We start from the raw sequence: 24831 nt of genomic DNA, 5'->3' as shown, positions 1-24831 counted from the left end.
GTTTGGTTGCAAGCAAAAAATTACATTTTATTGAGTTTTATAGCTTGAGTTATTATTGGCGAAAACACTTGAACTAATGTTTCTTTAAGCTCTTATCTTAAGTACAATGTTTTTCCCATTTTCATCTTCAACTTAAAATATAAAACTCCTTAGCATTAGGTTTTACACGAAACCTAATGCTAATAAAAAGATTCTTTTTAATAAAAGGACATATAAATTTTGATTGCACTAAATACCTATAACCGGAACATTATAATATAAACTATGAATACTGCCAAATTAAAAGAATGCTTTGGGAAATTTTGCCAATTGGAAACAAAGACAAATTATGGATTTTTTCTGTTCGAATTTATTATGCTTAGTATTTTAATTAGAGATGCCACGAATATTCGGCCACTTTGCCGAATATTCGGTATTTGGCTGAATGTTGTCTACTATTCGGCCGAATACCGAATATCTGTTGCGCCTACCTAAAAAGAAAAATTACACAAAAAACTAGGCAAATTTTATATTTAAAATGTATTCTTGGAAAGTAGTTAAATACGAAGGCACGTTTTTGAGCATTTGTTGATTACAAAATATTTTATTTTTATTATGGGTCTGATTTGATTGACTCTAACTACATTCATTAATTCTGTTCAACATAAAATATATCTTAAGGGGCCCACTGATTAACAGTCCGCCGGACGGTATCGGCTTGTCAGTTGTTGGGAACTCTCAAAATTTTGTTCTAACTGACAGGCCGATACCGTCCGGCGGACTGTTAATCAGTAGCCCCCTTTAGCAAAGGTTGTGCTCTGTTGGCGAACAGTTTTCATAATAATTGTGACTCAATATGTTCGCATGTCATGCCGAATATTCGGTCGCCGAATATTCGGTATTCGGCCGAGAGAGGGGCCGAATATTCGGTATTCGGGATTCGGCCAAATTCACTATTCGGGGCATCTCTAATTTAATGAAAACCATAAGCAATGGACAATGACGTCAACACAACGCCGCATTATTTACGACTCAACACTAACGCTGCTACAGTAGTCATCCAAATGACACCTTTACATCCACGGTTGTGACCGTCATCACTATACATCGGTAACTCGTGGCATTTAGGTAGCACTTAAAAAATTTGTTTAATTAATTTCCTTTTTTTAGTGGTTTCTTTTTCTCGACTCTTATAGGAAGAACATTGTCACATCACTAGTCTGTGCCTGCTACCTAAATGCCACGAGTTACCGATGTGTGCTCATCACTAATCTTTTAAGTGCTACCTAAATGCCACGAGTTACCGATGTGTAGTCATCACCATGGCAATAATTTAAACTTGTTTCCAGTACTAATCCGAATTCAAAATGTTCGCAAAGAAAGTGAGCCCTAAGTTTCACTGAGACAATGCGTTTGGCCTCGATACGTGACCGGCCTGTCAACTGTCAGTGAATCTGTCACAGTATCAATGCTTTTACTCTTCATTTCACGGTCAGTCTAGTGTCTAGTTTCTAACGACTGTCTGGGGTTCGAATCACGGCGTGGGTAATTATTTCTGTGAAAAGCACGAAGTTAAGAGTTAGACCAAGAAAAGTCTGCAACGATTTTGATCACATTGTTAGTGTTATTTTAAACGTCGAACTTCAATGAAATTAAATTCTTAGAAGTTTGACGTATAAATATCACTTGCATCGCGTGTGCTATCAAAATCGTTGCAGACTTTTCTTGGTCTAATTCTATTAATATTTATTTGTATTAAAGAATTAACCATCTAATGGTATTTGGTTCGAGAATTCTCTAATAAATTGCTAGAACTTAATGACATATAACCTACGTAAACATTGTAAAGAATTATATTATAAAACAGGGTAGTTTAAAAACTATATTTAAACACAAAATGACAAAATGTAGGTACCATACATAAAATAAAGAAAAGTTATAATATAATACCTGCAACTCAAAATAAAATCATAGTAAAATAAATAATGTAATTAAAATTTGAGTATGAATTATTATAATTTGATTAAATTAACAAGGTTAGGCATGAAACATTTAAAAATAAAGCTTTAAAAATATGCTTAAAAGCCTTAAAAACATGAAATCGTTAACCTCACCACGGTCAGCGGACCGTCCCGGCTTTTTATCAGATAACCTAGAACCGATGACATTGTTGATCGTAGCGTCTCAGGTTTCCGTGGTTTCGCGGTTTGTTGTAAAAATAAATGAATAAATATTGTTGGATAATCTTACAAAAATCGACGTAGTCGCCTAATCGCACATCCCACTAACCCGGGGTTAACCCGTTAAACCTCGTTAACCCAGTGATAAATTGTACTGGTCACCATGGCTACTCCAGGTTTAACCGGTTAACCCCGGGTTAGTGGGATGGTGCAAGTGGCGCTAAGCTTTCTGTTGTTGGTACTAGACGACGATATATACAGGATGGCTAAAACATAAGTGCATTCCCGTTGCCAGGGAGGTTTTGGGATTATACTGAGCAACTTTTACTATGGGTCCAACCCCGAAATCGCGATAATAAAATTTACACTCCCATAGAAAATGGATCAGCCAAAATGTATGAAACAGCCAAATTTTTTTATTCGCGATTTCGGGGTTGGGCTGATAGTAAAAGTTGCTCAGTATAATCCCAAAACCTCCCTGGCAACGGGAATGCACTTATTGTTTGGCCACCCTGTATAACAGAGAGATAAACATACATAGATATTTAAATAGGTACGTAGAAAACGGTACCTATCGAAACATTATTTGTTCGATATTACAATTGCCAAATTTTCTTTTTCCAAAACCGCCGAATTTTTAGAAGGGTTTCCAGCCTAACATTAACCTAACCCGATAGATTGTACATCTGCGGCGGAAGCACGGTCGCATTTTTATTGCCTGTCACGTTCTAACAAATATGTAAGCGCGAAAGTGACAGGCATAGTGACAGGCGATACAAATGCAACCATGCTGCCACCGCAGGATACCATCTTCGAAAGTTTGGAAAAATTTACAGATTTTGAGAAAAACGCGTTCGGTCAAATTAAAATATGAAACATAGGACAAATCTTTTTCGAAGTTGCGATATGATTAGTAGATCACATTATGTGGGGTCGGCACAACATGTTTTTAGGGTTCCGTACCCAAAGGGTAAAACGGGACCCTATTACTAAGACTTCGCTGTCCGTCCGTCCGTCCGTCCGTCCGTCCGTCCGTCCGTCCGTCTGTCACCAGGCTGTATCTCACGAACCGTGATAGCTAGACAGTTGAAATTTTCACAGATGATGTATTTCTGTTGCCGCTATAACAACAAATACTAAAAACAGAATAAAATAAAGATTTAAATGGGGCTCCCATACAACAAACGTGATTTTTGACCAAAGTTAAGCAACGTCGGGAGTGGTCAGTATTTGGATGGGTGACCGTTTTTTTTTTGCTTTTTTTTTGTTTTTTTTTTTTTGCATTATGGTACGGAACCCTTCGTGCGCGAGTCCGACTCGCACTTGCCCGGTTTTTTTCTTCCGTTCTCCTGTATCTGTCGTCACCTCAGCACTCACTCCTTTCTTTCTCATATCCTCTTTCACACAAACCATCCATCGTTTTTTGGGTCTACCATCCGCTCTCCGTCCATCAACATTCATCCCTAATATTCTTTTGCCTATATGGCTACCATCCCTCTTCATTAAATTGGTTATTAATAACTTTGCCCCAAAATGGGGATTAGGTATAAGAGCTCGCAACCATCAGTACTAAATGTTTTATACATAAGTAATTTCATGAGTGTCATGACCGAGTCAGCTAAATTCGCCACGCGCTGACAATTGACATCAAAAGGCGTCGTGGAGTAACGATCGTGATTACGAAAGTAGGATGAGCTGCTTGAGCTAGTTTTGAATTTGGAATTCACCTTAATTTTGTAAGGTCAGCTGCAAAAATATCTACATTGATAGAGTTAGACCAAGAAAAGTCTACAGCGATTTTGATGACCCACGCAGTGAAAGTGATATTTACACGTCATTATTTCATAGAACGGCCCGATTCGAACTTTGAGATTAGATCTAGAAACGATATGGATTAGATGTGTCAGTGTCAAATGTGACGTATCTTCAAACAAAAATGTCACTTTTGACACTGACACATCTAATCCATATCGTTTCTAGATCTATTAATTGACGTATGGATCCTCCCATCACTGGAATTATTCTTAAACACATACAAGAAAATAATATAAAACTTTAACGGCTTTACTTGCTCTACTCTTTCTATAATACTTGTCATCTTATATCTATTGTCCATCTCTTATTTTTCTCCTTATGTTGGCATGCTACCTAACTGTCAAAACTATCGCCTCTCCCGCTCTTTTTCTAATAAACTATGTCATGTGTTGTCTGTGATGTCCATAACAATAAATGTTTTTGTTTTAGGTTCCCAGCACAATCCCTATCACCAAATCAAAATTTCATCAACGTCTTAAAACGTCGTCATTGGCAAAATCCCTCCTGCCAATAAACACAAGAGGAAATGCCATAAAAAAAAAAAAAATTGTTGACGTATCTTAAAGTTCGAATCGGGCAGAAAGTTTGACGTTTAAAATAACACTTGCACTGCGTGGGCTATCAGAATCGCTGCAGGCTTTTCTTGGTCTAACTTTAATGCAGTTGAATTTGTCTTGACATTTGACTCGATTGTTGCACTGATGCTGGTGACTGTACCAATGCATACGAGTATCAAAAGCATTTAAAATGTGCTTTAATCTTGTTGTAATTTTGGTGGTTTAGGCTCGGAAGTCATTTCATGTTCTAGTTTCAGGCCGCGTAGCCAACATGCCAATCACTTACGCTTCGTAGCGATCGAAACGCAACTGTTACTGTCGCACTAATATGAAAGAGTGATAGAGAGACACAAAGCGTTTCGTTGTCGAAGCGATAGCGATTGTCACCTTGGCTAGGCCGGCAGAGTAGATTGTTTTCATCACGTACCATAATAATATGTACCTATCATTACACCTTATAAACCAAAGTCCCCCGAGCGTCTGTCTTTTTATGTGTTTGTATGTTTGTTTGCGATAAACCCAAAAACTACTGAACAGATTTTCATGCGCTTTTCACCTATCAATAGAGTGATTCTTGAGGAAGGTTTAGGTGTATAATTTGTTAACCCGTGCGAAGCCGGGGACGGGTCGTTAGTGTATGTATAAAAGTATAAGAAAATTCAACTCGCGTCGTGTGTTCGAGCCAAACTCGATAACAAAACACTTGGAAATTTGACAGCATGGTACGTAGATAGATGCAAGACAAGTGTTCTTACTATATTATATTCAGGCTATTTAATTTTCGATGGTACTTAGGTTGGTTCTTTTTGGAGGGTTTTAGTCATAGAAAAATATCCCGTATTGGCATTGAAATCCTGGCAATATTTCCTAAATCACCAATAGGTTTTGCCGCTAATTGCTTTTAACTATTTTATAGAAATTAATTTTGTGTATTTAAAATATTATCCTTGTTAATTTTGTTATCACTATAGCTTCAGATGAGCTGTGTATTTCGAGTTTAAATCCTACCAAAGTCTGTTGAAAAAAAAAACCATTTTATTTTACACATATGTAGTTTGGGTAAGGTGATAGCTGTCATGTTCATACGACTTATAACCATAACACGAAAATATGTATTAAATATATTTAAAAACGGGTCACTCACTTATTTTGGTTGTAAATGTTATAATTTGTAAATATTAGTATTTTAATCTCATTATGTAAATATGTACAAAACCTTGACTTGTAAAACAACAAATTTTACCAATAAATAAATCAATCAATCAAAATCAATCAATCAATTTACGGTGACGGCAAGCACCGTAAACGCAAGCTCCTGATGACACTACTCGGTACGGAGTGAAACATGTCGAGCGTTTTTTCGACTTTAAATACGTGAGTGACCCGGCTTTTTTGAAAACTAATCAAACTTTATATATTTTCAGAAATATGGTCCCCCATAACGCCACCGGATGGCTGGGTGTTGCTGACCGTGCCCCCCGAAACAACAACCACAACAACATCATCAACAACGACATCAACAACATCAACGACAACTACAACTACAACAACGACAGAAGGTTGAATACTAATACTGTTATCCATACTGATATCATATATATGCAACCGTAACTCATTCTGTTTGTCGGTTGTCGATAAGGTTGATTTCAAATTGAAGCTTTATGGAAATATCGCCTCATTGGCAACCGACAATAAGTACCCTTTTGGTTGAGAATGGCATAAATTATGTTGAGTTTCAATTTGATAGTATTTTTTATTAAAATTCAACCTTTGGAATCAACAGAATTTGCATTGGAGAATTATTAAGAAATGTCAATCTGTCGATTAAGTTGTTTAATTGATATACATACCTACATATAATTGGTATTTATATGTATGTATATTAATATATGTTTAATTAAGGTTTTTTCTTTCAAATAAATATTATTCTTATTCTCTTCCTATTACTGCAAAAAAAGTTAACCATACAATCAGCCGCTATACTCCCGACAGGCTAAACGTTCCTTGCATTTTTTTATATTTTAGCACCCACAACTGAACCCGAAACCGAAGCGCCCACAACAGAACAACCAACAACAACAACAACAACCACAACAACAACGACAACGGCAAAACCAACAACAACAACGGAAGCGACAACGGAACCGGTCACGGAAGCCATGTTGGAGTTCACAGTCAACGTGACGTTGTCGCCAACAGTGCCGCCAATGACAACGGAAACGATAATGACTACGGTGACAACGAACAACGCGACAAATGCTACGGAGGCTAGCACAGAGTCAGGTATTTTTTTTTTAATTTCTCATGCCCTGAAAGAGAGTCATTGGTTATTCTAAAAGGTGTGCAGAAAATGATACGTTTCTGCACTAGAGCATTTTAGGTTCCAAGTACGATTTTATATTTTTTTACGATAAACAATTGAAATATGGGAATAAATGGATTTGTTATACAATTTCCATTCTGATATTTGACACTCCATTCCATAAATAACGATACTTTTGCCTAAATTGTTAATTGAAAGTACCCTCAAAAATACTATAAAAATTTATACTTAGTCATGTTTTAAAAAAACAGATACATTTTACTTTCCTCGTATTCGAAATGAAAAGTAGAGTGTCTAACTCGGGTGAAAGTCAACTCATTGCGTTCGAGCGCGAAACTACCTCGACAGAAATGAGTGCCTTTCATCCCTTGGTTAACAATCTACTATTAAGTCATTCTCCTAAGTGTTTTGCACCGGGTGCATCCTTAGAGCGTTTTCACATTGCCCGATCTGATATCGGATCTCAGAAGCAAAAAGTAAAACATGCCTATTAATTGAATACATTTGTTTATTGTTTGTTGTTTCTAAAGAAAGCGGTAAGTAAAGTAAAAGTACTTCGGCAACGTGGATGTAACGCCCCTGGCGTTGCAGGCGTCCATAGGTTATGGTCACCGCTTACCACCAAGCGGGCTTTAAGTATGTTTGATCAATGTGGTATATAAATATTTTTTTTTATATAAATATTAATATAATTTCCAGCGGCAACAACGACGGTCGGCAACGTCACCACCGAGGCGCCTGTAACCACCACCGAAGCGGTCAACATGTCTGACTACAAGGATGGTAAGTGTCACCTATCCTTATATCAAACTAAAGCTTAGAAATAAATTAAAAGTGGAATAAATCTCTGTGTCGCGCGAGGCGTTTAAGAAGTGTAGGTAAGTACTCTTACGGTTTCGCTAGGCTCACAAAGGCGCTTTTTAAATAAATAAATTGCTTCATCCCGGAATTTCTTAACAAAAGTTTAAAAAATCATAACTCGAAACTACGAAAAATCGGCTAACATGCATGGGGTATATTCTGATAGACCACGACGTGAGGATTCTAAAAAAAAGTTATGGACGTCAAGGTTTAGACCACCCTGTATATATTACTCCACGTGTTATAATTGTTATAAATACGGAAATCTAAACCGGAAACGCGGCAAATTGCTTTATTACATGTTAACAGTCATCGCGGCCATTCTGAAGTCAAGGTCTAGCAAACGGCTGCACCGATTTGATTGCGGTTACAAACGACTAATTAGGCAGCCTATTATGTCGTTTATGAGTGAATTGCAAAAAAAATTAGATAGTTAAGCACCAGTAATTAGTCTAAAGTTAATTGATTCCATTGCGTTACCATAGTTAAGCCATTTCTATTTAAGTTAGATGCATGAAGTGTGTTAGCGTATGCTATAGACTTATATGTGTACGAATTAAGTACAATAAATACAATACAATACAATTTACATAGTTAATTTTCGTAACACAAATGAATTAATTAAGTTAAGACTAATCACAGCTTCTTAACTGCGCTTAATTACGTACATTTTTTTTGTAATTCACTCTTATTGCTGTGGATAAGACAATGGGTTACTTCAAACATTTTAAATACATATATTAAGAACGGGTCACTCACGTACCTTAAGTCGAAAAACGCTCGAACGCACCTGATGACACTCCTCGGTACGGAGTGAAACATGTCGAGCGTTGTTCGACTGAAAATACGTGAGTGACCCGTTCTTAATATATTTAATATGTCTGTATCTCACGGAAGTTTTGTTACTAAAATTACTTCAAACACTAATCCTGTGTCGCCCAATGTACATTACGATGGACACTTTCTTTCAATGAAATTTCGACTTTCATTCAAGGGTGAATCAACTTTTAGAACACTGATTTCGTGTCGGGCATTATTAAATCCATAAGTATATAATTAACACATTAAAATTAACAAATTGATCAGATAAAAGTTATACATTTTGTACGGTAAAGCAGCATAGTTGTCATTTTTTAATTAATTCAATGAATAGAGTACCAATAAAAGTGGTACCTTTTGTTAAAATGTGTCACAAATATCACAATATCATAAAATAATAAAAACCAATAGGTAAATCCCATCGAATGAATATTTAATAAATTATCGATAAAATTCTTACTAATTAATATTAATAGATATCTCAGTAGAAATAAACTTTAATAGCGTAAGGAAAACAAAAGCTTAAGAGTAAACAAAATTATTAGCATTCCTGCACCAGGTCAAAGAACTCTTAAAACAATTTATCCCTGACAAAAACCACTTTAAAAAACACGTCAATATGTCGACACTGTACTGACATTTCATATCAAGACCAAAGAACCTTGTAAGTTCTTTTTTTCGCCACTAGAATATATAACTTGGTTGAAATAAAAATACCAAATTACATTTGCACTTAATATATCGCTAGTATCTTAAATATCAGTATAAACTCGTTAACAAACTTGACAGTTTATTTTTACCCAACTGTATTCTTAAAGTTGTTAGCAGGTAAACAATGAAAATAAAAAATGGTGGAATAATATTCCAAGCACTGACTAGTATAAGCTAACCTCGAGATCCTTATACCCAATACGTGATCAGCGCTCAAGCTTACAATGGTCTTTCAGAATGCACTTATTATGTGTTCTCAATTGACTGTCCATTAATAAGCTTTATTGCTATGAGCTTAAGGTTTATCAAAATTCAGTAGTATATTCCTTAGTACAGAGTTTAAAGGCGGTTTGAAACAAAGAGTGCTGGGCGGTCGCCGTAAGCGCACGCGGACGTCATTGCCAAGGCGATGGCAAGGACACTGGATAATCTGTTCTAGTTAAAAAAAGAAAACAGTGGCGTGAGAAAGAGTTAATTTGTGATATTAGTGATATTTTTTTGACTGATTAAGTGTCAAAAAGTGTTTGGAAGCATAAAAAAGTATTTCGTCTCAAAAGCTTCATGATCAAAATGAAATAAATCTTGAAACGTATATCACATGAAAAAAAATATGACTATATTTTCATAATTTCTGTTCTGCTGCTAAATTAATGATTTAATTTTTTTTAGTTTTTTTAGCAATCATCCCGATTTTTAAATCATGTGAACTTACATGATTTAAAAATCGGGATGATTGCTAAAAAAACTAAAAAAAAATTAAATCATTAATTTCAATAGACTAAATTATAATCTTAAAGTGACCTTCTACCAAATACAGATATTATATGCTAATCATATAAACACACAATAAACTTTTGGTTACAAAAATGTGATAATTAGTGATTTTGATAAACCTTAAAGTGGTTCATAGTGATTGACACATTATTAAGTATATTAACATTATTAAGGTCTCTAATCACAAACTGCCGGTTAACATAATGATAAACCTTTTGTACATAAAGTGCAAAACCATTTAAACATAACAATGTAATAAGCAATAATATACGTAGGACATTATCAAGTTATAGTGTTAGTAAAAAAAAAACTTGATATGACAATTAGTGCCATCACTAATCATCACCTAAATGAAAAGTGTAAACACTCATAAACATTTGAATGTGTCAATTAGTGATTAAACTTTAGTGTAAGTGTAAACTAGTGTAAAATGATCCTAAACTCTACACTATTGGTGCTGGCAGTGTGCGGTCGGCGCCTTTGGCCCCAGGGCCGGATCGTCGGCGGGGCCAAGTCGGGCTTCGGGCAGTGGCCCTGGCAGATCTCCTTGCGTCAGTACAGGACGTCGACGTATTTGCATAAGTGTGGAGCGGCCCTATTGAACGAGAATTGGGCGATCACGGCGGCTCATTGTGTTGAACAGTGAGTAGTTTTAGTGATTTTTTATATTCGATAGGTTATTTTTTTTGGATAAGTATGCGTTGCGTTTTTGCGCGTAAATTAGTTAAATATGGAGATGTTTTAAGGAAAATGTAACTGCTAATTAATTCCAAAGTATACAATTAAGCAATATTTAAAAAAAACCGGACAAGTGCGAGTCGGACTGCCCACCGAGGGTTCCGTACTTTTTAGTATTTGTTGTTATAGCGGCAACAGAAATACATCATCTGTGAATATTTCAACTGTCTAGCTATCACGGTTCGTGAGATACAGCAGGGTGACAGACAGACGGACGGACGGACAGCGGAGTCTTAGTAATAGGGTCCCGTTTTACCCTTTGGGTACGGAGCCCTAAAAAAACAGTAAATTACCCTAAGGTAACGGCACCAATCATGAAACTTAATGGTGAATTTGTGATTTTTCACTGATGCCTGTAAAATTTTTACCGCTTTGGGCGTTAAAATAATTATAAGAAAAATATATATAAACTAATTAGGTACGTTACATTAGAGTAACCTTGGCTATATCTTTAGTGCTAATATTATGCATATTGTAACCTAAGAACCTAATTAAAATGTTAAGCACTCTCATTAAGTTCGCGCGAAAATATATAAAAGAAGATTTTGAAGGCGTTTCAACCACAAGAACGCGAAACGACCATGAGAGCACGAGGAAAATACTGCAGTACTGTAACAAAAAGTACCTATTGAACATTGTTTGTACCAAAGATTAATCGGTTAAAGGATATTATGACTCATGCTAGACCGGGCCGTGCCAGGGCCGATGCATCCGACATGTCATTTTCTATGACGCTGATCGGTCATCACGTGGTGCTTTCCATAGAAAACGAAGCTCCGGAAGCTCCGGTCCGGTCTAATGTAAGTCATCCTTAAAATGTAAAGCCTAACCTCGTAAGGCCCATTGTGCATTACAATGTGCACTCCGTTACAATCTAATTAGAACTTGTCATAATCCAGATTTTTTTTTTAATTTCCTTGCTTTATCAAACAAACAAAATTCATCCATTACTACAACAAGGTTTAAATTAAAAATAGGAAAATTTCGTATGGTGGGTCTTACGAGGCTAAGATAAATTGGCGCATGGACATAATGCTTATTTGACAGTTGTCAGCTGTCAAATAGTATGAAGATGTTGTCCTGTAAAGTCCATATCTTCACATTGATCTTCACCATGTGCGTTGGCGTCGCTTGTTCCCCCACATTCCCCCACCACCCACACACATAACCACACCACACACACACCAATACCATAAATAATAGTTTATTATTATTATTCCAGTGTACCTCCATCGGAGCTACTAGTCAGACTGGGAGAACATGACCTGGCCACAGAAGATGAGCCCTACGGCTTCGCGGAGCGGAGAGTACAGATCGTGGCCAGCCATCCGCATTTTGATCCTGCTACGTTTGAATACGACCTGGCGTTACTGAGGTAAGTTCATTATAGACTGGGAGAGCATGACCTGGCCACAGAAGATGAGCCCTACGGCTTCGCGGAGAGAAGAGTACAGATTGTGACCAGCCATTCGCACTTTGATCCTGCTACATTTGAATATGACCTGGTGTTACTGAGGTAAGTTCATTTATAAGAGGGTATATATAGAAGAGGCGCTACTAGTTATACTGGGAAAGCATGACCTGGCTACAGAAGACAAACTTTACGGTTTCGTGGAGAGAAGAGTACAGATCGTGGCCAGCCATCCGCACTTTGATCCTGCCACGTTTGAATACGATCTCGCATTACTAAGGTAAGTAACCGGAACAAAACTACAAGCTCACCCAAATACGGCTGAAAATACCCCCCCCCAACGCAAAATAGTAGGATTAATTACAGGACATAACACACTAAACAAACACCTACATAATATGGGTAAAACAGACAGTCCCATGTGCAGAGCGTGCATGGCAGAAGAGGAAACAACAAAACATATTCTCCTAGACTGCAAACAGTATATAGCAGCAGTCCCTTGGTATTACGGACTCCGTGCACACTGAAGGAGGCAGTTAGCCACCTGGCTCCAATTTCACCACGGTGACAGGTGCGACAATTGTAAAACATCACTGTTGCTGACGTCACAGGCATCCATGGGCTACGGTTACCGCTTACCATCGGGCGGGCCGTATTCCTGTTTGCCACCATCATTGTATTATTTAAAAAAACTTTATTATATCGGAAAAAAACAGATATTTCTCTTGCTAAGTTTATGACAATTGTCACAAGAAACACTACAATTGTCACGAAATTCCGACATATAACATTACCTGTCAAGAATTACCTACAATTCTTCTAAATCTTGACAATTGTCAGAAACTTCGCAAAAGAAATATCTGTTTTTTTCCGATATAATAAAGTTTTTTTAAATAATACAATGATGGTGGCAAACAGGAATACGGCCCGCCCGATGGTAAGCGGTAACCGTAGCCCATGGATGCCTGTGACGTCAGCAACAGTGATTTTACAATTGTCGCACCTGTCACCGTGGTGAAATTGGGGCCTGAAGACACTGCTAGGTTTCGTGGAGGAGCTGGGGTGGCTAGAGTAGAGCTACCTCGTTTTAACGCAAAATAGGTACAATGGTTGTCGATTTGCGGAAAATGTCCAGCATAACTAACTACTAACTAAGGTAAGTTCATTATTAAGGAGATGTACGCGCGCGCGCGGGTCAAACAGATCACTGTGTTATGTCTTTCCTGTAGACATACACAAGAGTTAAGGGCTGTTCGCGATAACACACTAGTTTTCTCTCCTGTGGGCAATAGTTAACAGCTTGTGGGCATATAAGTAATGATTTTATCATAGTTCTTTAAATAAAAGGAGGACCTTTTCACGTGGATAAGGGTTAAATAAGAAAATTAACCTTTATAGCCCTTAACTCTTGTGTATGTCTACAGGAAAGACATAACACAGTGATCTGTTTGACCCGCGTATTGAAGTGTAAGTACTACAGATTGTTCCTAATAGCCATTCACACTTTGATTTCGCTTTATAGCTTGCGAGTTTCGATTAGTAATCATATGACCTTCAAGGAATAAGAAGTATAAGAGGTAGTAAGTTGGTGGTTGGTGGTTGTTTGGATGGTTGGTTGGTTGGGTTGGTTGGTTGGAGGTGGAGGTTGGTTGGTTGGTGGTGGTTGGTTGGTTGGTTGGTAGTAACTTACAAAAAGTTGATGTAAAATACTGTCTCAAAATAGCATTGTCATCGCTTGTTAAAAATAACGTCTATAATACCGCTACTAATCAGATGTTGATACAAACCAAACCTCACTCTTTTCTCAAATAAACACTTGAAAACACATTTAAGACACATTAGTGAGTAAGTACGAGTTAATGGAATCCACCTACGCGGTCAAGTACTTTGGTGACTGACCGCACAGAATGTCCACTGGCAAAAAACATTGACCAGCTGACTAACTGTATTGCTGAAGTAGATAGAGAATTAGAGATAGATAGAGATCTTTATTTGCATGCAATGTACATATTTATATTACATACGAGTAGACTAGGTACATATAGTAAGTATAGTAACATATAGGCACATGGACCCTGGTAGGGTATCGCAAAAATATTAGTAAGTAATACCTGCTCTTTGACAAATTACTACGTAGAATTGATTAAGATAGACAATTAATAGCACAAAAGCAATTTAGAAAATATAAGAAAACAGTAATCGTGTTGATAATTGTTTTTTGTGCATGAAAGTGATTTTTATCCTTTAAGCTTTTCGTTGGCAATATTTTCACGACAAGTTGGCAATATTTCCGTTAGCATTTGAATGAATATTTTAATTACATAGGTACTTAATTTAAATATAAATTCCCAAAAATATGAGTTTTGTTGCCTTTTAAATATGTCATTTTATCGTTATTTTTTAGACGACTGCCTGGGGGGCGATTTTTGAAATTCGATCGCTCGATTTCGTCACTCGCAAATCGGTGGAAAACGGCGGAATACTAATTTATGAAAAACGAGCGATAGAAATTTGGAATCGAGTGGTGTTGACCACTAGTTTTCAATTCTATTGGTAGAATTTAAATGCCTAGTAGTGGAGATATTATTGAACGAAATACACGAAATCGAGCGGTCGAATTTCAAAAATCGGCCCCCTGACTGAGGAAAAAAGGAGTGTATTGTTTTGTTTGTTGTGAATTGTTATTTCTTATTGAAGTGTCAAGACGGTGGCATAGAGCACGGAATAGGCAAGCGCGAGTGCGGGCGCATCGGTACCCGCCACAAGGATTTAAAATTTTTGGTGTGTCTTTTCCAGATTCTACGAGCCAGTGACGTTCCAGCCCAACATCCTGCCGGTGTGCGTTCCTGACGACGACGACGACTTCGTCGGCAAGACGGCGCACGTCACGGGCTGGGGACGACTTTATGACGGTCAGTTTCATCTTTAAAGCGTTTTCATAACACAGTGACGTTGCAGCCATAAAAAAGGTCACCGTATCCGCTCGGCCACGTTTTGAGAATGAAGGAGGATCGTGGCGCTAAAAGGGCATACCTGGGGCGCTCGGTAGGACGGAGGCCGACCGAGACTCGTGTCGGAGGCCATTTTGGGTCCCTGCGCCATTAAACTTAGACTAGACTAGACGTTCCAGCCCAACATTCTGCCGGTTGCAATGGTTTTTGCCGTGGTGCACGTCACCGGCTGGGGACGACTTTATGACGGTCAGTTTCGTCATCTTTACAGGAGCACCTGTCTTCTTCTTACTGTTTTAAATAGAGAGGGACGGGTAGTCATCTCGCGGCGCTCCTGTGCTTAGCTTATAGGATGTTTTTTCAACATAAAACTTTATGGGCCTGATTGAGTTAAATTATGTTTTGTCCCTTTCTTACAAATACATAAGTCAAAGTGACAGATAAGGACAAACGATTATTAGCTAATTGAGGTTTGTGCCGAGTTTATGAATAAGGGGGTTAGCCTTTAACTGAGACATAGAGAGGTCATCTAAAATCTTAACCCACTATAGACTGGCGGTGCCATATGGTACCATATTTTGTATGGATAAATGAAAAAATAATATAAAAATTTTACCTTCCAATAAAATTGGTATTATGTTTCCTTCCACGTCGGATATCTTCATTGAGAGAGCAACGCGATCGTTGACCGATAGATGCCGCTAGCGTCTATGTAGTCGCTCCGCCCCACGCCGTGACGTGGTTCCGCTTCCTCCCTGCCAACCATTGCTCGCTTCACGCTGCTCGCCGCGGCCATGTCATTGTTGAGGAGAAGTACCGTCGGCATAAAAGTAGCCTAGAAGCCTGCCAGGAAGGCATTACTCAGATATCCGACGTGGAAGGAAACATAATACCAATTTTATTGGAAGGTAAAATTTTTATATTATGTGTTCCGTTCCACGTCGGATATCTTCATTGAGACCTGTTTATTATCTCCTGGTGGCGAGTCAGCGGGCGCGCAAGCGTTAGGGCTACACCTACTGTCATAGAACTCAGAGAAAGAATAAATATATACGACATATTGCAACCCATGAAATCACAGTGACTCGTTATAATGATACATTACAGGAAATTGAGAATTTAAATTGTAATCCCAGGTTCGAATCTGACGTTAAACTGCTTTGAGAGATTTCTCATTCGAAATCGCTTCCGAACCGCAGAATCTCGGCGAGTCATGATCCCAATTAACTTAAGCCAAAATATCGCTAAGTGGATAGTTTTCCAGCCAATTTAGTTATTAAGTACATCGTGGATCGAAAGCAATCGTAGGCGAGGCCGGCTTAGATGAGACTGTGGCTGAAATAAATAAGCGCAGTGTCCCCTAACATTTGTGTAATTCTCGCAAGTTGACGTACCCAGACTACCTACTTACTGGGTCTATACATTATTCCGGAGCTTCTAAGAGTCAAGTCGGTGAGACACGTTATCTGGTTTAGAGCCGAATTTCGGACACAAAATAATAGCGTGAAAGTTAACTATGCAATTACCCGGGCTACAGTGTAGTAGACTAAGGTCATTGACCCTGCGGTCTGATGCTAACAGCAAATGTGCGGCAGCTCTTCTATCGTACCTAACGTTGTAGGGCTATTCAAATTAGGGCAAGTAGATTTCTCGCGTCCCAAGCTGGTGGTTTGGGAGGCGCTGGTCTCGCTATTAATGGCGTTGGAAGAAGGCATAGTGTCCGATAGTGGTTCACATACAGCACTTGTTACAGGCTTATGAACAAGTATCGTTCTGAAAGCTAACATGGACAATAGAAATAGATGTCTGAGATAGCTCGCTACTTCACTGGGTATTAGAGGTACCTGGCAGTCGATCTTATTTTTGATGCACCATGAAGACCATTTCTACATTGTGGGCGTACAGGCGGCCTAGACAAGGGGACGATCTAGGGAGTGCTCCCGTTACTGGTTTTCAATACATAAACTAGTAGTAATAACTTAGTACCGGAACCGGGAATACCCGGTTCTTCCATATTAGTGAGACAGTGACAGTTGCGTCTCGTTCGCTACGTAGCGTTAGCCCTTGGCATGTTGCATGCATGCGCCAGTCACGCCAGTAGGTACATCACAGCGGACGTCACTCCTGATCTCGCCAGCTCGGTGTTGGAGCGTCCTATCTGACAGGAGCTACGCCTCATTCTTAAGGTCGTTGACTCGTAAGAGAGGGCGGTCTGATGCTGTGTTCACTAGGACCGCCAGTAAATTGCAAGCTTACCACAGCTGCGTGAAGGCTCTCCTTATCACGACGTCACAGTAAACAGACTAGGCTGGGAGGTGGAGACATCCATACCAAGTCGTATCACCGGCAGCTGCCAGACGCGACGTGGTAGCAGTTCAGAGTCTGTTAAGAAATACCGTGACACAGTGCGAAGGCTCTCGAAAGCGGAGGCTGGCCAACAAGGCGCCTATCAGGCGAAGATAGTCTCGGCGGCTTCTGGGCGTAGCTGCCACTCGGGCGCGCAGTGACTTCTTGATAAACCGTCGCCCTCGGGGGTTGTACCGACCATGTATGTACCAAGGAACCTGGTATGTAGCAAGGAACCAGCGCGACCTGTAGACGATCTGCTGGCATCAGCAGTTTTTGCGCCAGCCGTGGTAACGGAGGGGATGTAGTGTCGCAGTCGTTTTATGTATACTGTAGTGGTGCGGTTGTATGTTTACACTTCTGTCGTCAGCGCTGCAGATGTGGCCCGTTAACGGTTACTCTTCACTGAAAGGGCCTTACCTCGTACATTGTCTACTAATATTGGAGATTGTAACGGACTGCTTGCATAAGATGAGGGAGGAAGTGGCGCGAAGCTTTCGGCAGCTTCGTGTTGCTGAGGACTGCGAAGGTGTCACCTTCCTCCATGAACTAAAGTTTGCGAGTTTGAGACGGAACAGGAGGCGTTGAGTCTCATTTCTGCGAGAAACTCGGCAGCAAGGCAGGCCTGTATGTCGCGAAAAAGAAAACTTTCAATCGGGGTGTTGTGCCGCGTGTCCCACGTGATGTCTAGGAGCGTGATAGTCTGATTCGCTTTATCCGAAGAAACACCCTATATCGAGCTAGTATAGGGGCATGGTCGCATGCTTTTAAGGAAATCGAACTAATGAAATCAAGTCTAAAATCGATTTTGGCGCTTGCGTAACAAAACCATGAAGTTATATTGTTTAAACTGAAGCGAGTTGTCAGTTTTTTTGCCATACTAATTTGAACCTTATCACCGAGACAGAATGTTGTTCGTACCAGACTAGAGAAAACGGTCCACATGAGATAGAAAAACCCGAGCCCTGTGTCTCACTCGCACATGTTGCCAATGTTAAAAAGATACCATTTTGGTAGAAATTATATCAATATACTAATGAAATTCATTACCTTCTTATACTATTTTAGTGCTATATTCCAATTACAGTTCTGATATCTTTTAAGTAATTTGTTAATTATTATGCTGTTAATATTATTAACTGATTAAGCCAAGCATGTGCGCAACAAAAAAAACAGTAAATTGAATATGGTAGAAATTGTAGTAACTTTGAATATTAATTGGTATCCCCAACTTGATGACGATTAGGGTGACTATGATGTCGGTACGATTTGGATCGGTCTTACAAAATTGTTATTTCATACTTAATGTAAAAATAACTTTACCTAAATAGTATACTAATAAATAAATAAAGATATACTTATTTCGGCATGTTTAATTATTCGGTTCACGTAATGAGAGCTACATAATTGCCAAAAATTAAATCCGAAGTCCTTGGACATTAAAGACTCATATTTATACATAATATTTAATTACTGGAACGTTAATTCTAACTATTTATATATATGTAATCGATTCTATATAGGTTGGGCCGACATTTCCGTCAGTATACAAAAGCGGCAAATTTGAAAATGTTGTTCCAATTACAGATCTACGATGACGCTTACCCTTAAAGAATAGCTAAAGTATGCAAAAGGGAAGTCATCACGTATATGAACACACCATGAGTATGATATTGATAGTGATCGGTATTTTGTTAAATCATGAATTATGAAGAGCATAAATAGTGTAGAATGCCGGTTTACACAGTTAAATGTAAGTTTTTATTTCGTCGTGTGCTAATATTTTATCATTTTAGTCAATAATCAAGATAATTTCGTGTAAAAACATAAATTGTTACGCTACGCTAGGGCTTGACAAAATGACTAGTATCGATAACCAGTGGGCATAGTAATAATATAAATTTATTTGCGTTGCAAGTGTTGAAAGTAGGAATTAAATTCGCAACGAGTGGTGATAAATTAAAACACGACCGAAGGCAGCGTTTTTAATCGATACGATTTGCGAATTCCCAAGTACAACTACAACGTTTTACCCGACCCTGGATATCTGTCTCGCTCTCTCTTATAGCTGTCTTTGATAGAAATAAATAGAAATAGAAAATATTTATTTGGCGTACAAAAACATACCTACATTACGGTAAGTACAACATAAAGTTCACAATACAGTAAACATACACCAAATAGGATGCCGCTCAGCATAAGCAGTGTCTGTAAGACACTATGCTGGTTTTCACCCAATACGTACGATGGACGTACGGTGGACCACCTTCCTCACAATCAAGCATGATCGCATTGATCGCGATCCAATACGCCCATCCCATCTGTAACAGCTTTTATAACGACTAAAAGCTTTATAACGACTAAATGAAGTAAGGTTGTGTGAAGCGTTTTACAGAAGAGAAAAAAACTATATCCATCTCTTTTCTGGGGCAATTATACTAGCATAGGGAAAATACAGTATGATTCTCTGTGATTATGCACGAATCAGAAAAGATCTTGGCCAAACTATACATTCCATCTTATGCTAATATCCCACATTCATATGACTTATGGTCACCCTAATTAGAAAGAGATGGAGGGCTCAGGTTTGACCTCTCATGTGGACACACTTTTTGGCCAGTGTACACTATCCAGTTTACTCTCTACGTCCGTGAACAAAACTGTTTCGATAAAGTCGAAGACAGACAGATGTAAACTGTTGGAGTCCTCCTGGCCCCTTTCTCTTAGCACCGGAAACTCAAGCTTGTTCAGGCGCAGCGGGTTTATTTATCCCATTTTGTTTATTATGGGCTTGGCGCACGAGAAAGACTTTGTAAGACGGAACTTAAGCTGGAGAGCGCAGGCAAGCAGAGATAATTATGTGAAGTCTGCAGACCTTTTCGATGCCTTTCACCTCGGTTTTGAGCGGTCGCACAGGGCCTTGTCGCTAGCTGTTCTCCGGTTGGATCACTCCATGGCCTCGAGAAATCGTAGGAACCTCGAAGCGGCACGGCTCCTCGTCGATCAGCACCTTTATGAAGCCCGGGAACGCGACGTATTTTCCTCTGAGTATCGACATATCTTACCGCTTTCAACTCCGGGCAGTCGAGCCACGCAGGACGAAGCTCCTTACAACCTTTTCTGCCGTCGCCGGAGGATTCCTTAACCGAAAACAAGAGCTTAGCGGTCTGTTCGTGCTGTGGCACCATAGCTATAGGCGCCTGAGTACCTCAATGGGACCATGTGGACAGGACAACACTGATACTGAGGCGCCCAGCGCAGCTTGGTGGGCAGCATCGGCGGCAGGTAAGTTCGCGGTGGTATTCTTATATTCTCGAACAGAACATGGGCGCCATTGCAAGGGACGACATCGTCGTGGTTGCAGCATCGGTGGACAGCATCGACGTGATTGTCGGTGCCATCATGGCAACCGCCGCCGCTCAGGAGGCGCCGGTGCGTGAAGCTAGAGGCGCCATCGTGGTGGCCGGCTCGGGAGGCACCGGTGCGTGAGGCCGGGCGGCGCTATCATGGCGGCCGCCACTGGTTCGGGAGGCGCTGGTGCGTGAGGCGAGGACCCATCGTGGCGGCCCGCTCTAGAGGCGCTGTCGCGTAAGGCGGGCGGCTCCATCGTGGCGGCCGCCGCCGCCGGCTCGGGAGGCGCCAGTGCGTGAGGCGAGACGCGCCATCGTGGCGGCCAGCTCGGGAGGCACCGGTGCGTGAGGCGGCCGCCGCCTGGCTCGGGAGGCACTGGTGTGAGGCGAGAGGCGCCATCGTGGCGGCCAGCTCGAGGCGCCAGTGCGCAAGGCGGTGGTGCCATCGTGGCGGGCGGCGCCGTTGTGGCGGCCGCCACCGCCGGCTTGGGACGCGTCGGTGCGTGATGCGAGAGGCGCCATTGTGGCGGCCAGCTCGGGAGGCACTGGTGCGTCGGCCACCGTAGCCAGGCTCAGGTGCGTGAGGCGAGAGGCGCTGTCGTGGCGGCCAGCTCGATAGGCGCCGGGCCGATGGCTGGCTCGTAGTTGCACTCATCATCATGGCGACACTGCTGCCCTCGGCGGCGCCGTCGTGGTGGCCACCACCGGCGCGTAGGTGCGGCACCACGGAGCGACGTCATGACGGACGGCAGCCAACGCGGCGATCGTCGCTATACTCGTAGCGTTTCCACTGCTTCCACGTAACTTACCTTCCTTCCACTCGAGCAGTCGGGACGCAGAAGCGGTCTGCCTTCACCTTGGCGCCAGGACGGGATCGAGAGGTCCGCGATCCACCCGCGCCGCGACCGCAGCAACAGGAGCGGGCGTGTGCCTCTCGGAGTCCCGCGGACTGGAAGCGCCCGCAGCCACAGGAGCGGGCGAGTGACGTCTCTCGGAGTCCCGCGGACTGTAAGCGTCCGCACCGCGACTGCAGCAACAGGAGCGGGCGCGGACTGGAAGCCTCCGCACCGCGACTGCAGCAACAGGAGCGGGCGCGGACTGGAAGCGTCCGCACCGCGACTGCAGCAACAGGAGCGGGCGCGGACTGGAAGCGTCCGCATCGTGACTGCAGCAACAGGAGCGGGCGCGGACTGGAAGCGTCCGCACCGCGACTGCAGCAACAGGAGCGGGCGCGGACTGGAAGCGTCCGCACCGCGACTGCAGCAACAGGAGCGGGCGCGGACTGGAAACGTCCGCACCGCGACTGCAGCAACAGGAGCGGGCGCGGACTGGAAACGTCCGCACTGCGACTGCAGCAACAGGAGCGGGCGCGGACTGGAAACGTCCGCACCGCGACTGCAGCAACAGGAGCGGGCGCGGACTGGAAACGTCCGCACCGCGACTGCAGCAACAGGAGCGGGCGCGGACTGGAAACGTCCGCACCGCGACTGCAGCAACAGGAGCGGGCGCGGACTGGCAACGTCCGCACCGCGACTGCAGCAACAGGAGCGGGCGCGGACTGGAAACGTCCGCACCGCGACTGCAGCAACAGGAGCCGACGGCGCCGACGGGGGGGGCGACCTCCCCTGAGCCCCTGTCGCGTCGCAGCTAACGACACGAGGTACTCCCAGGTTAATACGACCTGCCTGAGAACCGTCCTTTAGTGTCGAAGTAACTTCTGAACGCCAATAAAACTAGAATATCATTAAACTGGCTCACCGGATGGTCGTGACAATCCAAACCTCCTTATCGGCGAAGCGCGGCACCCGGCAGCGGCGCGCGCAGGCTGCCCGCCTCCGCGCCGCCCGGGCGCCGCCCCCGCCGCCGCCGGCACGATGACCGCACGTTCCCTCTCCGATGCGGAGCGACTTGCGTTACCACTTGTTAACGAAAACCACTGACGCACTTCCTACTTCGATCTCGAAAATGCGAGTTAACGGTAATGATTTTAGCAGCATGGAATGTGAAAATTAATTTAGCAAGAAAAAAGTGGGTAGAATCGAAAAGCACCGTTCGATGACTTCGATCGCGAGACCGCCAAAAGACTAATAGTAGCGATCTCTGCTATATCTCACTATTTAATCGACCGAGTTTTGGATCGGAAATGTTAAAGCACCATGCTGCAAAAATATACGCAAAAAATATTTGCGGACCATCGGTCAGACGGTCGACGAAACAAAGACATGGCCGCGGCGAGCAGCGTGAAGCGAGCAATGGTTGGCAGGGAGGAAGCGGAAACACGTCACGGCGTGGGGCGGAGCGACTACATAGACGCTAGCGGCATCTATCGGTCAACGATCGCGTTGCTCTCTCAATGAAGATATCCGACGTGGAACGGAACACATAATAAAGCTTTAAATGACCTAAAATTTCAAGAGCAATATAAGTACTAGAACATTTTCCAATTCTGACGCCTAAATTAAATTCAGTCTATAATGGGTAAATCGCGAACTCTGGAAAAAACAGAAATCAAAAAATACTGACTGAGTACTTTTGCTTACTAGCCAACTAAAATCTTACTATATTTTTAATTTTCTGTGGGAAACCCTGTTTTTCCTCGAAGTTCGTAATTGGTTCTTCTTAAATAAGTTCAGTATGCCATACATTTTGGGTTAAGGGTTAAAACACTTTCTTGTACATTTTTTATGTCCTTTTTCGTGACTAAACAATAAATTTTCAAAAATTAATTAAGGTAAACGTACTAGTGCTCGACATGCTAATGCCCAATAGATGACACCTTGCTGTCACGTCTATTGACAATGACTTAAGTTTCAAGATGACATATACTGGGACCGCGTCAAGCACCAGTACGTTTACCTTACGGGGACATAATTAAGTGTAACTTAAAAAAAACTTCTTAATTACGCGGATAAATTTGATATCTGATTAAATTTTTTAGCCGTTTTGGATTTACACACTGTATACGTATGTTCTTAGCTAATTAAACATAAAAATAATAAAATAATTCAGCCTATATACGTCCCACTGCTGGGCACAGGCCTCCTCTCATGCGCGAGAGGGCTTGGGCTATAGTCCCCACGCTAGCCCAATGCGGATTGGGGACTTCACACACACCTTTGAATTTCTTCAAACAAACAAAAAACTAAACATTATACAAATAAACATTATATTCTATAATCTGTGTTTTAACCAGCTAACACCATATTTCCCAATGTTTTCAGACGGTCCCCTCCCCACCGTCCTTCAAGAGGTGGAGGTGCCCATCATCAACAACACGGCCTGCGAAGCTATGTACCTGGCAGCGGGATACAATGAACATATACCTAACATCTTCATATGTGCTGGTTGGAAGAAGGGAGGATCTGATAGTTGTGAAGGTAATTTTTATGCAGAGCACTATCACTGGAATGACATTACTAATATTGAAGTATTATCCATCACATTTCTATATATTTTTTTCCTAAACAGATATGACCATGACAATTTTCATTTATTTCAGGGGACAGTGGCGGCCCTATGGTGGTGCAGCGCGCTCGTGATGGTCGCTTCGTGCTCGGCGGCGTCATCTCGTGGGGCATCGGCTGCGCCGAGCCCAACCAGCCCGGCGTCTACACGCGCATTTCTGAGTTCCGGGATTGGATCAACCAGATACTACAATTTTAAGCCATATTGCTGGGAAATATTGCCGAACTTGAAAATTATAGCAGAGAGAAATCTCTAGTAAGAAACTAAAATGAACAGGCCCCGTAGACAACATGCCAATCGCTAACGCTCCGTAGCGATCGAAACGCAACTGTCACTGTCACACTAATTTGAAAGAGTGATAGAGAGACACAAAGCGTTTCGTTGTCGAAGCGATAGCGATTGTCACCTTCGCTAGGCCGGCTGGATAGAAAATTATACGTCGAATGACGATATACGGGATATGGGGCATCGGCTGCGCTAAGCCCAACCAGCCCGGCGTGTATAAGCGCGTTTCTGAGTTCAGGGATTGGATTAACCAGATCCTACAATTC

The 24831-nt window shown here is 41.6% G+C and overlaps 1 protein-coding gene across 1 annotated transcript in view; it reads left to right on the top strand.

Moving 5' to 3' along the window:
* Positions 1–24549, top strand: part of LOC134802860 (serine proteinase stubble) — a 60431-nt gene extending 35882 nt beyond the window's left edge. Inside the window, exons 4-11 of the mRNA XM_063775596.1 lie at positions 5956–6090; positions 6557–6806; positions 7579–7637; positions 10484–10661; positions 11980–12132; positions 14965–15080; positions 24037–24192; positions 24315–24549. Of these exons, the coding sequence (XP_063631666.1) occupies positions 5956–6090; positions 6557–6806; positions 7579–7637; positions 10484–10661; positions 11980–12132; positions 14965–15080; positions 24037–24192; positions 24315–24478 (1211 nt within the window). The 3' untranslated portion in view covers positions 24479–24549. The remainder of the gene's footprint in view (positions 1–5955; positions 6091–6556; positions 6807–7578; positions 7638–10483; positions 10662–11979; positions 12133–14964; positions 15081–24036; positions 24193–24314) is intronic.
* The last annotated feature ends 282 nt before the right edge of the window (positions 24550–24831 follow it).

Source organism: Cydia splendana, chromosome 25 (assembly GCF_910591565.1).
Source record: "Cydia splendana chromosome 25, ilCydSple1.2, whole genome shotgun sequence".
Taxonomy (NCBI): domain Eukaryota; kingdom Metazoa; phylum Arthropoda; class Insecta; order Lepidoptera; family Tortricidae; genus Cydia; species Cydia splendana.
The sequence above is the reverse complement of the archived record's forward strand: the minus strand, read 5'-3'. Positions and strand labels throughout refer to the sequence as shown.